The following is a 15,340-nucleotide window of genomic DNA, read 5'->3' on the forward strand; positions in this document are numbered from 1 at the left end:
ATGAAAGTTTTTTGAGTTTGATGATCCGATTGCAAGTTTGTAGTCAGTTGAGTGACCAAAATGCCGCTTTAGCTGACTGTACATGCCACAATGGATTTATTTAAGCCAAGTCACGGCGCTTAGTCAGCTTTCCATCAAATATTTAACGGAGTGTAACGGCCAGTGACCTGAATGAAAATTTTTAAGAGTATAATGACGTGACTGAAAGCTTTTTGAGTTGGATGATCCAATTGCAAGTTTCCGGTCAGTTGAGTGACCAAAACGTCATTTAACCCATTTATGATGAATGAAAAGTGGATCTTTAATGTTTAGAGAATAAGTAGGAACTTTGTAGAAGTGAATTTTTGGAAATTATAATTTAAGACATCATATAACTATTCAGTTGAAAATGTTCCGGTACTACCCCAATTCCCAAATCTATCCCAATTTTTTTCTAAATGACATGACAAACAAATAAATTATTTTAACTGGATTGTTGATGTGTATAAAAGCATCTCCAACGAGGTTGACTATAATAGTTGTTACATATACTTATAAAACACATTTGCTCAACCTGCAAGTATTTTATTTCGATGGTATTTGCTATATTGATTAACTATATTTTAAAAATAGTATATTATTATTTCAAATTGTTATAAATAAAATATATTGTTTGAATATGATAATCGATGATGTGTTACATAGTTGTCCGACAAATATTGTCATTGACATATTTTTGATTAAAATTATAAACAAGGGGAGTGCATGATTCGAGTGTGAGATTTTGAGGATATTATTTTTTTTTTAATTGTTAGGATGTGGCTCATTTTTTAGTTAAAAGATTTTTCAAAATTGGAGTTGTTATAAGAGGATATTATTATTATTAATATAAATGAAACGAATCAAACATTGTGGCTGTTTCACTAAATTTATTTTTTAGAAATAAAGGTTTATTTTTGGAGAAAAGTATATACAATTCTATTTTTTTTCTGAAATCTTTATTTATTTTTTGCTATATAGCAAATTAAATTTAAAAAAATATACATTTTATAAAAACATAAGTCCGTAAATTTTATATATATATATATATATATATATATATATATATAAAGTTGCCCCCGTATAAGGCCATTACAAATTACTCCCTCCGTCCGATTTTAGTTGTCATATTTCTATTTTTGTTGGTCAAATTGACTAACTTTTTATCAAAGATTATAAGTCACTTTTTCATCATTTTAAAAAACTGAAAATTACATCTTAAAGTAGATTAAAAATTAATTCCGATGACATATTTTTCTTATTTTTTCAATTGATAAAATATTACTCCCTCCGTCCCTCCCATTTCTTATCGTTTGGGTTGGGCACGGAGGTTAAAAAATATGTATAAAGTAGTGGAAAAGAGGATGAAAAGTGGGTGAAGTGGTGGGACCCATTGATTTTTAATGTATAAAAAGAAGATAGTGGAGTAAAAGTAGTGTGAAAAGGAAAGAAAAGTGAAGAAATGGTGGGACCCATTGACTATTTTGGGTAAGTTTTGAAATGTAAAGAATTGGATGGGACACCCCAAAAAGAAAAGTGTAAAGAAATGGAGGGTACAGAGGAAGTAGTAAATTTCTGTCAAACTTTGGTCAATTTGACCGGCACAATACAAAATGTGACAACTAAAATAGGACGGAAGGAGTAGAATATGAAGAGAAAAGATGTTAGGGAGGGAGTAGAATATGTGACAACTAAAATGGTTCGGAGGTAGAATATGGGGAGTATCAGTGTACTAACTTGCATTTTTCGATAAATAAATCTTCTTTTCAAAACCAGGCCCGTACAATACCCCCAGCTGAACTTTTCAAGACCACCCCCAATTCCCCAACGCTAAAACCATCTGGACTACTGAAACGATGAAGAGAAACGACGGGTGCAAAATGTTAACAGACGAAGATCTTTTGACCGAGGTGCTTTCCAGGCTCCCTGTAAAATACCTACTCCGTTGCAAAGCCGTTTCCAAATCCTGGTACTCTCTTATTTCAAACCCTAGTTTCATCAAAGCTCATTATCAACGTCATGCTATTACAATCAACCGCGCCGGGGATGATAACAATGAAGAAGCGGCTACTCTCATTGTACGCCTTTTCAAACAAGAAGATCTTGATGACCATCCTGAAGAAGACGGCTCCTATTCACTCTTCCGGCTCGGTACTACTGATGATTATATAGCCGAGCTCAACTTTCCTTTCTCCAGAGGTGATTATCCCTTCACGCCTCCCTCTATTCTCGTTGGTTGTGTTTACGGAATTGTTTGTGTTTGTGTTGATCCCTCTGCTCCTATTGATGCTATTCATTGCGTGCCTGCTTGTGATAAAGCTACTGATATATACATTTGGAATCCCGCAACTAGGCAATCCAAACTCATTCCCTCGCATGCTCTTTACAATTGTGATGATACGGATGTAGTTGCTTTAGGCTTCGGGTTTGATCCGGTTGATTTTGATTTTAAGGTTGTTAGGGTTGTATCTCGTGCTATTTTTCCTCAGGTGTATTCTGCAAATAGAGATGCTTGGCAAAACATTGAGACTAACTTGACTGTTTTTCCCAAAAAAAATATATTTGATATATGCCTCCATGGATTTTTGTTTATCGCGGGACAGAATGGTGTGATAGCTTTTGATCTAAACAAGGAGGTGTTTATTTGTGATATCAAACTTCCCGAATGCTCCAATGACCCGCGTGAAGAATGTTATTATGCTCGAATTGCTGACTTCAAGGATTCTATTGCTGTCATTATCTCTAATGACACTGGAAAAATTAACTTGTGGACACTAGATGATGAGGCATGCCTTCGTGGTGGTAGAGTCGAGGCATCCTGGACTTTTATGCTTAGTATTGATGTAGGTTTGGATTACATGTATGTGCAGGGCCTTTTCAGTAGTGTTGAATTCTTACTGATAGCTGATACTGAATGGTTCTCCTATAATTCTGACAAGAAAGAGGCCAGAAGGATTGATACTAATCCTTTTTTTGATCTCGATGCAGTATTCAAGTATACAGAGAACCAGCAAATGTTATTAGTCACAAAATCAAAACTAGTCAATTGGTCTGATGATGAAGAAGATTTTAGTGAGGAAAGTAGCATTAATTTGGAAAATGTCTATGATGATTTTATTGTTATTTCAGATGATAGTGACAAAAGTGATTAAGAAGATGATAATGAAGAAAGAACCGCTGATTTCGAAGACAATGAGAGGAGTAATATTATCTCTAAAGATGTTCATGAGGAAACAAACAGAGATTCTGAAGATGATAATGAGGAAAACACCTCAGATTCTGGCAGTTAATAATGGCATTACTCATCCCAGTCAGTGTTTTTTTTCCGTTCATTTCCCTCAGTTTATTGCACATTTTCAAAATTATATGTGGAATTATTTGATGTTTCTTTCCCTGAGTTGGACATGATAAATATCTGGTATAAGTCTTGCCTGTTCTGTTCAGTTCTTGGAAATTTTTTGGGCTATCTAGATGCTACTGGTGTGTGCTATAATTAACCATATTAGCTATCGGATTAAATAAAGCAATTTTCAAGGTTCAAGTTTAGTATGTTATTGTAAAGTTTGTTTACATTTGGAAAAAATAACACATAACCTGAACGTGTTCAGGTAACAAGTTACTCTGGCTGTTAACTTGATTAAAAAAATAAATTCCTCTGACTGTTGCATGAATACAGAACTATCAATCTCTCAACTAGCCCTAATTTGATGGTCCGCACAAGCACAACTTTAACTTTCCTTTTTGCTGTTGTATGATGAAAATGATTACTTATCTAGTTTTCTTGGTATAAGCTTGAGCAAAGCAATTAAAAGGAAAAACCAGGAGCCAAGTGAGAGCAGATGATGTAGGTCTGCTGCCAAACCTTCAAAATAATTAACAAGATACTCCCTCACGGGGTGTATTCGATTGAGATTTTAATTGATTGTTTTTAGTGATTGTATGTGATTTTGATTTTGTGCGGATTTTTGATAAAATGTCACAGAGTTGATAGGATTCTGATGGGATTTCAAAAAACTTAAAATATACCGAAAAATGCCACAAAATCCATCATTTTATGAAACCCTAATCAATCCACCAGCATTTGAATACCATCAGATTTTAGTGGATTTTAAACGATCTCAATTGAATACTATCGGATTTTAAAGCATAATTTAAAATCCCAATTGAATAACTCAAGATTTTAATGGATTTCAAACAATCCTAATTGAATACCCTCGGATTTCATGAATGCAAAAAAATGCTTTAAAATCCCAATCCAATACACCCTCTCAAACTCTTAATACATTTCCTGTTTCCCTTTATCAAGTTTGTCAATTCACATTTTTTATGGTTATTATCTTTAATTTCGTATTAGTATTAAATATAAAATCTTCACCATATTAAAGTATTCATGAATACGAATCCAACAAGATCATTCACGACTATATTTAGTCTTATAGGTCAGACGTAAATCAGTAATTTGTCTCATGTTATGAACAGTCCCGACATCTCAAGCGAGAAAATAAATAGAAATGGAGGGAGTATATATCATATATGTATCTTCAGATAGAAAACAGGATTAAAAGAGAAATATAAGTGTATGTATCTGTATCGGTTGAATATATTGAAACCATGAATTTTATTTTCTTTGGACAAAAATTAAGCTAACAGTTGTCTACTAATAAGTATCCGGTTGAACTGCGACGAAGTAAATTAGATTAGCTTGAAAAGAACTCGGGCTTTAATTATGTCTGTAGTTCGAAAACTTACTACGGATTTAGGCTTAAAATTCCGTCTGTAACTTTGCTTGAGTATCAATTTCATTTCCAGAGAGTGCCAAATGGGGAGTAATGTTCTTTTATTTTTTGTTTTGAAGAGGGGGAGTAATGTTCTTGGCGAGTTACATTCATATGTACTTGCTGATTTAGCAAATTAATAAATGAAACAGATTGCTTTCAAAAGAACCTTAAATTTCTATATATTTATGATAATTGTCATTTTTATATGTAAGGGTAGCACTCCATAGCATATTATATTATATGGAGTTACGTAGCACACCATTATAAATATATACATAATATATATTCTATTATATTATTTATGAAATATAATTGCAAATTTTGATTATTAAACCGAAAACGAAGTTATACAATTTTTTTATTCCAAAGATCATCTAAAATTATGCAATATCTCAACATGATTCTATAACAGAATAATAATCATCCAGAATTATTCTGTTGTAGAATCAGTTTCGAAAATATACTTTTTAATCAAATTTTAAGTGTTTAATTACTTAAAATAGATTTATTTTATAGTATTCTATATTAGAATCACGTTTTATATGTACTCTATAACAGAATTTATAATAAAACTGATGATTTATAGTGGCGCATTATGTAACTCCATATAAAGAGTCCCTCTCTGGAATGTTGGCCTTTATATGTATATCCTGAACTTTTGAATTTTGATGGAATCATAGCTCAGAAGTCAGAAGATAGTTACTGTATGACTTATGACTTGTCTGATGTCTCCGTCGAACAATTGAAACCAATAACTCCCACCGGTTTATGTTTTAAGGAAGAGTAGCGCTACATGCACAAAATTGGATACAGTTGTTTGCACAAAATGAAATGACAATTGAGGTAGGAAATTTTAATCGGTACTATTAATGCATATAAAGGGGGTCCATACCAATTAAAAGTTGATGCATATTTATTATGTGAATGTTTTTTTACCCAATTTTATACATCTAGCATTTTCCTTCAAAGAAAGAAACTAGCAGTTTTGATACCAAATTTTGGTATGTTTTCCTTATTTCATATATTACTCCCCCTCCCACCAAATGTCTACTTGTACATGATGATAGGGGTGATATACAAGATGAAAATAGTATTTGACTTGCAAATATATCACAGTATATTTTATTCATATTATATTTATTTGGACTCATATATAACTATAAATTTAATTGAAGTTCATCCGGTAAATTTTTATTTTTGACGGTTTTTTACTTCGAATTTCATTAAATGTAATATTCAAATATATCCAAATATGTCATATAACTTTTTTTATTTATCATTTTAATTTTATACACATAATTTGAGGTGATTATAGAAATATTTTCATTTGTTATTTTTAAAAACGTTCCTCTTTTGAATTAAGTCTAAAACTTTATATTTTATTAAAAGATGTTATAGTTATTGATAAATTTATTATATTATATACACTCTAGAATGTGAAACTGACAGCTGAATAATAAGTATAAAAAGGAATTGATTAAGAGGTAAAATAATAGTTTAACACTTATTTTTAAATTGACCGGGCAGCCCATTCCCGTCTCACACAAAGAAATCAACGATAGCCAAGTCGAACATAAACGTCAATCCGGATGCTGGTTTTGTAGTGACAAACGAATTGTAAACCATTCCTCGTTTTACACATTCCTCTAGAAAGAATGCCAAAAAAAGGCATATGAAAAGTATCAATTCTACTTTTCTCTTCCAATTTCGGTGTGCTGTATGCAATATGTGAAAACTTGAAACCATATGCACCGATCAAACTTAGGACATCGAATATATTTGCGTAGCTTTAATAAAGAATATAAAGTTGGGTTCTACGGATTCTTATTTTAGTAGGAGTCTTTAACACCGTCTAGTTTATGGTTAGACATGTTGATATGTTATTGAACTTATTCTTCAGATTATTGAATGTTTAAAAATAATATTAAATTAGAAAAATTAACATCAAAATTATTAAATTATATCTTATTGAATTTTTTAATAATATAAACTCAGAGGATTCCGTATAATTTTAGTCACAGAATATAAATATCCGCTCAAATGAGTCAAATTTGCTGTCAATATTCAGTTATTTTACATCCGCGAATCCCGCCCGTATTAATCTTTCACAAACGCGTAAAACATACTATTCGAACGACTTGAATTCTTCCCCGCGACTCAAGTCAAAAGGCATGCAAAAACAAATAGTATTATTTTCCCTACCCATTTCAGCCATATAAATACTGGTAACATCTCTCTCCTTGAACATCCACAGACAAACAGATCAAACACTAGTTATTCGATCAATCTGATCATTTTCTCTGCAGATTTTAACGATGGTGCTTTCGAAAACAGCTTCGGAATCAGATGTTTCTGTCCATTCCACTTTTGCTTCTCGCTATGTTCGAACTTCTTTTCCAAGGTGTGTGCATGAGTTTACACTGAATTTCGGTGTAGTGATTAGGACTGGTGCATTATGCTAACTAATGCAAATTGTGTGTGTTGCAGGTTCAAGATGCCGGAGAATTCGACGCCGAAAGAGGCTGCATATCAGATCATAAACGATGAGCTGATGCTGGATGGGAACCCCAGGCTTAACTTGGCCTCTTTTGTGACCACATGGATGGAGCCAGAGTGTGATAAGCTTATGATGGCCTCCATCAACAAAAACTATGTTGACATGGATGAATACCCTGTCACCACTGAGCTTCAGGTAGTTTTATTACCTCCAATCCCTCACAAGTTTCATCTCATATTTTATCAAAGTTGTTTTATGTTTTAACACACATATGCAATATACATGAGCCTCTTTGTCCCAAAAGTCATGGCTTTAAAGTTATTTTTGACTTTAAGCTGAAAATGTCATTAAATTAAAGTCATAAGAGCATCTCCAACCATCTAAAACCCTTGGCTAAAAGGTGAGGTGGCATACCTAAAATAAAAAAATTTAGCCAACAGCTCCAAAACCTCAACTCCAACCATGCTCAGCTGTTGTCTATAAATTTAGCCAACCTCCTATGGATGGCTAAATTTGTCGAACCTCTACAGGTCTGTAAGAAAATCTGTAAGAAGATTGTACATCATTTATTACTATATTGAACTGATATATTCTATTTTAACAATTTAAAATATTAATAACATACTATTTTTAAATTATAGCCAACCAATATAGCCAGTACCATTAAAGCAAAATGTCTTACAGGTTCAGCAAATTTTACATAATGTCTTACAGGTCCAATTTAGCCAACAATTATAGCCAACGCCGTTGGAGATGCTCTAAGTAAGTCAGAAACTGACTTAAAGCCAGAAACTGACTTAAAGCCAGAAGTTTGCTTGAAATACTTTGTTTAATGACTTAATTTTATAAAACTTTTTTTTGATAAAAATTATCTATAGGTAGCTTATCACAATAAGTTACGTTAAGTCATAAGTCATAATTTTAAACTTAGTCAAACGCTCATAAAGTTGTTTTACGTGATCCTGTCTATGAAAATGTTATGCATTTGGATAGTACCCGAAAATAAACACTAAACGTAATAAAAATCAAATAGGATTGTGTATGGAACCTCTGTTTTACATGGATTCAATCTAATTGTTTAACAAATTTCTGGACTGGTGAACACTGAATGGTTAATGAATTGCTGTCACCTGGCCTGTTTGTTAGATAGTTATTGAACCACAGTGTTTTCCGCGGTTTCTATTAAGTTATTTGTTATAAATTGTTTTTGACTATGTACATGCTTGATAGTCGAATGATTGATATGTAAAACTGTGTGCAAAATTAAATCTTCAGAATCGATGTGTAAACATGATAGCACATATGTTCAATGCACCTTTGGGGGAATCGGAAACTGCTGTAGGAGTTGGAACAGTTGGTTCATCTGAGGCTATAATGCTAGCCGGCCTTGCTTTTAAGAGAAGGTGGCAGAACAGGCGCAGAGCAGAGGGCAAGCCTTGTGACAAGCCAAACATAGTCACGGGAGCAAATGTCCAGGTATACTTTCATTTGTGATAATGCTAACAGTACAAACATTTCAGGGCAGTGGGAGAGTTTAATGAATGGTCTATTGATGTATGAATCTTCGTATTATATATTTTTAGGTATGCTGGGAGAAGTTTGCAAATTACTTTGAGGTAGAGTTGAAGGAAGTGAAACTGAGTGAGGGTTACTATGTAATGGACCCTGTGAAAGCTGTTGAACTGGTGGATGAGAACACCATTTGTGTTGCTGCAATCTTGGGCTCAACTCTCAATGGAGAATTTGAAGATGTTAAGCTCTTGAATGATTTACTGATGGAAAAGAACAAGCAGACAGGGTACCTGAACTGATACTACTTAAACGTCTATTATATTTTCCTCTGTGACCAATACGCCTTTTATGAATCAAGTTTTTGAATACATTTTGTGCAGATGGGATACACCAATTCATGTAGATGCAGCTAGTGGTGGATTCATTGCACCATTCCTATATCCGGAGCTCGAGTGGGACTTTCGCCTGCCTCTAGTGAAGAGCATCAATGTTAGTGGCCACAAATATGGACTTGTGTATGCTGGCATTGGTTGGGTTATTTGGAGGAGCAAAGAGGATTTACCAGAAGAACTTATTTTCCACATTAACTACCTTGGAGCCGATCAACCAACGTTCACTCTCAATTTCTCCAAAGGTAACGAGATATTAACAATGTTTCCAAATTACTCGTATGTTTTAGCCACAGTGGAACAGTTTAGAAATAATAATATTGTGATATTATTTACTTGATCATTAGGTTCAAGTCAGGTTATTGCGCAGTATTATCAGCTAATCCGCTTGGGCTATGAGGTCAGAATCAAATTATGTATTAACAGTTCATTTCTGGTTTATAGTTGTAAAATATTTACTGATAAAATTCTGATCACAATGCCAGGGTTATCGAAATATAATGGAGAATTGTCAAGAAAATGCAATGGTGCTAAAAGAAGGTCTGGTGAAAACAGGACGATTTAACATTGTGTCAAAAGACAATGGAGTCCCCCTGGTGGCCTTCTCTTTGAAGGACAATAGTCGTCACAATGAGTTTGAAATTTCAGATACGCTTAAACGTTTTGGTTGGATCGTGCCAGCATACACCATGCCCGCGAATGCACAACATATCACAGTTCTTCGAGTTGTCATAAGGGAAGATTTTTCACGCACACTTGCTGAGCGACTTGTGCTAGACATTATTAAGGTGATTAATTACTTGGATGCTCTTCCTTCGAGTTTTACTGCCAAGGTGAAAACTGATGATGAACTGGAAGAGAAGGTGAAAAATGGGACTGTTGTGAAGAAAACAGCTATAGAGACTCAAAGAGAAATTACTGATGTTTGGAAGAAATTTGTCATGGCTAGGAAAGCAAAAGTAATTTGCTAAAGCTTGAGCACTAGGGATTCTGTTCGTTTCGGTTTTGCTTACTGATATGGCTAACGTTTTACAATTTACAGTTTATAAGGGAAGATTTGTTACCCAGAGACAGTTGCATGAAACTGTGTTATGACTATTATGATCTTATTTTCTACACCTAATTGAGAAGTTTGAGTCCTTTGGCTCTTGTAATAAGAGGTACTTGTTTAAGCTAATGTATGGGAATATTTATCAAAGCTTTTGTCTTTTTGATTCTGGTACCATTATTAGTCCTGAATCTCATCTTTTAGACAGCACAAGCCTTTTATCTCATGTGGCAGAACCATGATTTCGAAACAGTGAGAACTAACATAATTTATATTTAAATTTTGGAGGTTAGTCTGGCTTAAAATCTGTTATATGTAAAAATTATGGCTTACAAAAAAAATTATCTATTGATTTTTGAAGGTCAGTCGAGACTATAGCCTAGGCTGCCCCGGCTTCACCCTATTTGTATCAACAAGGTTTTAAGTCATCTTGATTAATATCTGGAAAAAAAACACTAAGCCATTACTTAAGCACGAACTTATCCTTGTTACATCTCCATATCATCCTACCAGACATCATCTTAATCCGATACACAATCAGGCCAAAAGAAAGAAGGCATTCTACAGCAAAAGCTCAAGTTCAACATCGGTACTCTAATTAAATTGACAAAACACAGCTGCAAAATATGTTGTTGAACAGAGATTTCTCTCTGCATCCTTGTAAAATTCAATGGTCTGTGGTCATCACATAGTTCACAGATGTTGGATAATTCAACAAACAACAACACTTGGTCCTACTTATTCAACTCAATCTTTGCAGTTGGGTTTACTGATCCATTTGTATGGAAGCCAGCATGCCACTGGTGGTCCTACTAACCCAAGAAAACGGAACAAAAGATTTGGGTCTGATTTTTTCTCTGCGCCCCACAACAACTCAAGAATATATTTCATACTTTACCAAAACTTGCATTCTTGCACCTAAACTCATCCAAATACATCTAACAAGTTTATTTTTGTTCAAGAATTCCACTTGTAGATGGAAATGCAACATAGAAACATGTCCAGGTCTATCATAAATCAGCTGGAACTTATGTTCGCTCTTGTGCTCCTAACATGCATTCTAGAATATATCACAAGGGCAGCATTGTGTGAAACACGTTTTAGTGTGAGAATACTACTGCTAAACAATAAAATATTGAAATTGTGAAAATCTGCTAAATAGTTGTTCTGCACTTTTTTGGTAAGTGCAGGACATTTGTTTTCACGTATAAATTGTTCTAATTTGAATCACTGTCAATATCACAAAAACAAAAAAGAAAAAAAATATCCTGATTCTTTTCTTGGCATGAGAGTTTGATCAACAAACGGCTGGAAAATAAAAAAGGAAAGCAGAAGATACTGATGAAGAAGCAAACGAGCCCACAAAATATAGCTAAGAATGTGAGTAAAGCTGGGAACAGCAAGTACAGCACAGAAAAGAAAGACAGTTAGTTCAACACAGCACAGCTGAAGGAATTGGTAAAACTTAAAAGTCTAAAGAGAGAAAAAACAAATGAACAGAAAGAAAAAGCTGAATTTGAATTATGTCTCTTCAAGCATTTCTCCTGTTTGCTTTGTGTAAACATTTCTTTGCCTTATTATGCAACCAAACCAACATGAAATCATAACCACTGCAATTATTTAGTCCCCCACACAACCCACCCTCCCTATAATATAGATTCAAAGTTTAAAAATCTTTATTTTTCGAATCCCAAGAAACCAATGAATCACCTTTCTTTTTCACCCTCTTGGCTTTCATTTCCTTGCAGTTGACTGCTCTCTTCTTTTTCCAAATTTCTTTACCTCACATATATAATTTTCTTTTGTCTTTAAAACCTCTATGCACAATATAAGTACTAGTAGTCTAGTACCTGGCAGTCATTTAAATTCCCTATCATTGCTAAATGGGAGACCTTCACTCTATAGCTAACTACAGTAGCTACTGCTCTTCTTCTTCTTCTTCTTTACTTGGTTGGGAATATCACAATCTTGGAGTTTATAATGCAGACATGTCTCACTCAACTAACTGTATGTTTATTCTCTAGCCTTTTCTTAGTATTTGTACACATCTATTAATGTGTACTAATGACTGGAGCCATGCATTTTTGCAGTTGCTCTGGACAGTGATTACACTCCACCATATTCATCATCATCTCTTGATGATTCTGATTATTCCACTGGCTATCTACAAGATGCTCTCTTCGAATTCAGCTCCAAGCGAAGGCGGCTGCTGTTGTTCTCTGATGACCAGACAAACTACTCTACCTGTCCAGTTCAGGTACTTCCGTCTAGTTTCTTTAATAACTAGTGTCTCGTATATTTTGGGACGGAGAGAGTACTATTGTACTAGTACGTAATTTGCTGTCGTAAATTTTGATCGAGAAAAATGTATAAAATTTGAATGTCATCTATTATATTGGCTAGGATTTCTGGACTGAAAATTTCGGCGCAATTTATCCTGAAGATTTCGGTTTTCTGAATCAGACTAACGAGAGAGATGAATTCTCAGGTGAATAAATCATTACTAACATATGTTTACAATAATTTTCTCTGAGGAGTATTTAGTTCTTAATAATTTTCACAATTATGTGCAGGCAAAATGATGAAAAACAATAATGCAGAGGTGGAAACACTAGGACAAGGCAATACTGGAAATTCTTTCTCTTCTTCAGCAAACAGCAAAGACTCACTCCACACTGGGTCCAGTTCTGAAATACTAGATTCTCTATCTCCTCTTTCAGCTGGTAGGTCTTTATGCCCTTAATTTCTTTACATTCAATTAACGGATAATCGTCCACAACCATCGATTATGAACACCATACGTTCAGCGGAAAAATTCACTGATGATAATATGTTGTATTGTACGTAATGTCGGGGATCCGATCTTTAACTAATTAGCAGAGTATATTTTTGAGTAATTATTATTTGCATGAAACTTGTAGCTCACATAATTGTTGCTCAAAGTGAGCCGTGATACTGATATATACAAACAAAGTGTACTATGCTCGCAAAAGAAAAAGACGAGAAGAAAGAGATAAATTTAGGTAGCTAGGAAGTGTAAAGCATTTCTACGAGATTTTTTTCTTTTCCGAATCATGCTTTAAACTATTTCCATAATTTAACACTATTATATATCTGTTATCCATTAATTAATTACGGGATTTAAAGTGTTCAAACCGAGGAAAATGTGTGCTTCAGTATGGTATAATTAATTACCCTTCTATGGTGGATAATTGATGCTGTGAGTGTGTGACAACAATTTCATTATTGTATTTTCAAATTATTCGTCGTTTTCGTTATTGATTTGATTGGACTAATTGATAATAATTGAATTAGGTGGTGGAAATGAGAAGAAAAGAAAGAAGGTGACGATCATGACAAGGGTGGTCTATCCCTTCGACGTGGTTAAACCGGGAGGAATAGAAGGCGATATGACCTTAAATGACATCAATGAGAGAATTTCAATGCCCCCGACGAGGCCGGTGATGCATCCGGTCGGCGACTTCGCATGCAAACCGATCATGTCGCCGGAAGGACCGGGATTGTCCGGCAAACCGGTGGTCGCTTTAACCCGAGTTCAAACTCAAGGAAGAGGCACAATCACAATAATCAGGACCAAAGGCTAAAAGCAGCTAGTTTTGGTTTTGCGACAAGAATTCACGTCAATGAATTGTATCGAAATAGAATATCGGAGTGAGAAACTTTTAAAGAGAGTATTTCATTTAGTTAGTTTAATATAGTTAGCACATAGAAGACTTCACATATGTATTTTAGTTAATTATGTCATTTTCTGTTGCGTAAATTGTATAAACATATGTGTATGGGGTACTTACAAATTATATATGTACATACAATTTCGTCGCTTAGTTTATTTTTGTTCGAATTCGTAATCTTTCCGTTAATCAAACATTTAAACTTGAAGCTGTCTTCGGTGATTTCAAATTGTTTGTCTGCAGGTGAATTTATTAACTAATTTAAATTATGACAAAAAGGATATATGCGAAATCCAGCTAGCATGATTGTGAATTCATAGATTCAATGGATATATAAGACTAACTACTACATGTCATCAAGTGTAACAAACTAGGACATTGACTTTTTGTGTATGTATGCGTATCAAATATCTTGAAAGCCGGATCAGCTTCATTTCAAAGTTTACAGGTATGACTTGTGAGATATCTTTCACAAAACAAACACCCTTCCACCGAGCTGTATCAACTAGAATAAATTCCGACATAACGAGATTCTAGTCTAGCGATGAATATTTATGTTTACTGTATTTTCATAAAACATGAAAAATGGAAATAAATGGATGGAGTTAATGGGCCTACAACTTATAATAGCGAATGAAGCATGCAAAATGTACTATATATGCATGCAGCTTTTGAATGGAGATCAGTGCTTTAGAATCGCAGGCGTTGAATATAGGGTGATCCATTCCTTGCATGTGTTTTGTTTGGACTTTCATCCATGTCTTGCCTTTTGGATACGCATTTGTACATAAATAATAATTGTTTTAGTTAAAAGCTTGGACACTTAATTAGCCACACTGCATGTGATATAGCCACTAACTTCAGCTATGCGCTCATGCTAATCTCATTTCTTGTCACGGCACCACATACTAACAACTTCTATTGTTATATCTTTTCGAGAGCAACTGAGCGAGGTTTCTTTTATCTTCCACATAAAAGTAAACGCGAATAATTTATTATAGCTATAAGAATTGTCAGTGATGCCCTTGTTTTGGCTTATTTTCATTTTGTGGTTTGGCGTGATAGAAGAAGATACAATTCGTACCGGATACAATTTTGAGTACTTATAGATTTTACACTGTATTTAGATTAAAAAAATTGTGAAAATACTTATGTTTTCAAATTTATTTTAAAAAATCCGGTCAAATGATAAATGAGATTTTAATACTAGTTGAATATAGTTGTTATTCAGGTTGCAACAGTTATAATTGAGGTTGCATATATGATATTATACCATACTTTTGAATAAAATTATAACGGGCATATGTAATTACTGGAAAAATATTTATACATAATTAATATGTGAAGATAATAAATAATATTTAAAAAAATATTGAGTGTGTATGGCAGGTGACATATCATGGGAG

General features: G+C 33.9%; 3 protein-coding genes across 3 annotated transcripts; all 3 read left to right on the forward strand.

Annotated features, from left to right (window-relative positions):
* Window positions 1–1,874: 1,874 nt before the first annotated feature.
* LOC108193995 (F-box/kelch-repeat protein At3g23880-like) lies at window positions 1,875–3,170 on the forward strand. The gene has a single exon (XM_064086294.1). It carries the CDS (start codon window positions 1,875–1,877, stop codon window positions 3,168–3,170), a length of 1,296 nt encoding a protein of 431 aa, XP_063942364.1.
* Window positions 3,171–7,001: 3,831 nt separating this feature from the next.
* Window positions 7,002–10,392, forward strand: LOC108223960 (glutamate decarboxylase). The gene is made up of 7 exons (XM_064082257.1): window positions 7,002–7,197; window positions 7,284–7,488; window positions 8,569–8,769; window positions 8,877–9,091; window positions 9,186–9,439; window positions 9,542–9,594; window positions 9,680–10,392. Exons 1-7 carry the CDS (start codon window positions 7,112–7,114, stop codon window positions 10,163–10,165), a joined length of 1,500 nt encoding a protein of 499 aa, XP_063938327.1. The 5' UTR covers window positions 7,002–7,111; the 3' UTR covers window positions 10,166–10,392.
* Window positions 10,393–11,934: 1,542 nt separating this feature from the next.
* LOC108224035 (protein XRI1) lies at window positions 11,935–14,100 on the forward strand. Its single transcript, XM_017398602.2, has 5 exons — window positions 11,935–12,249; window positions 12,333–12,499; window positions 12,646–12,730; window positions 12,816–12,965; window positions 13,558–14,100. The coding sequence occupies exons 1-5, from the start codon at window positions 12,126–12,128 to the stop codon at window positions 13,845–13,847; spliced, it is 816 nt and encodes a 271-aa protein (XP_017254091.1). The 5' UTR covers window positions 11,935–12,125; the 3' UTR covers window positions 13,848–14,100.
* Window positions 14,101–15,340: the final 1,240 nt, after the last annotated feature.

This window comes from Daucus carota, chromosome 1 (assembly GCF_001625215.2).
Source record: "Daucus carota subsp. sativus chromosome 1, DH1 v3.0, whole genome shotgun sequence".
NCBI lineage: Eukaryota > Viridiplantae > Streptophyta > Magnoliopsida > Apiales > Apiaceae > Daucus > Daucus carota.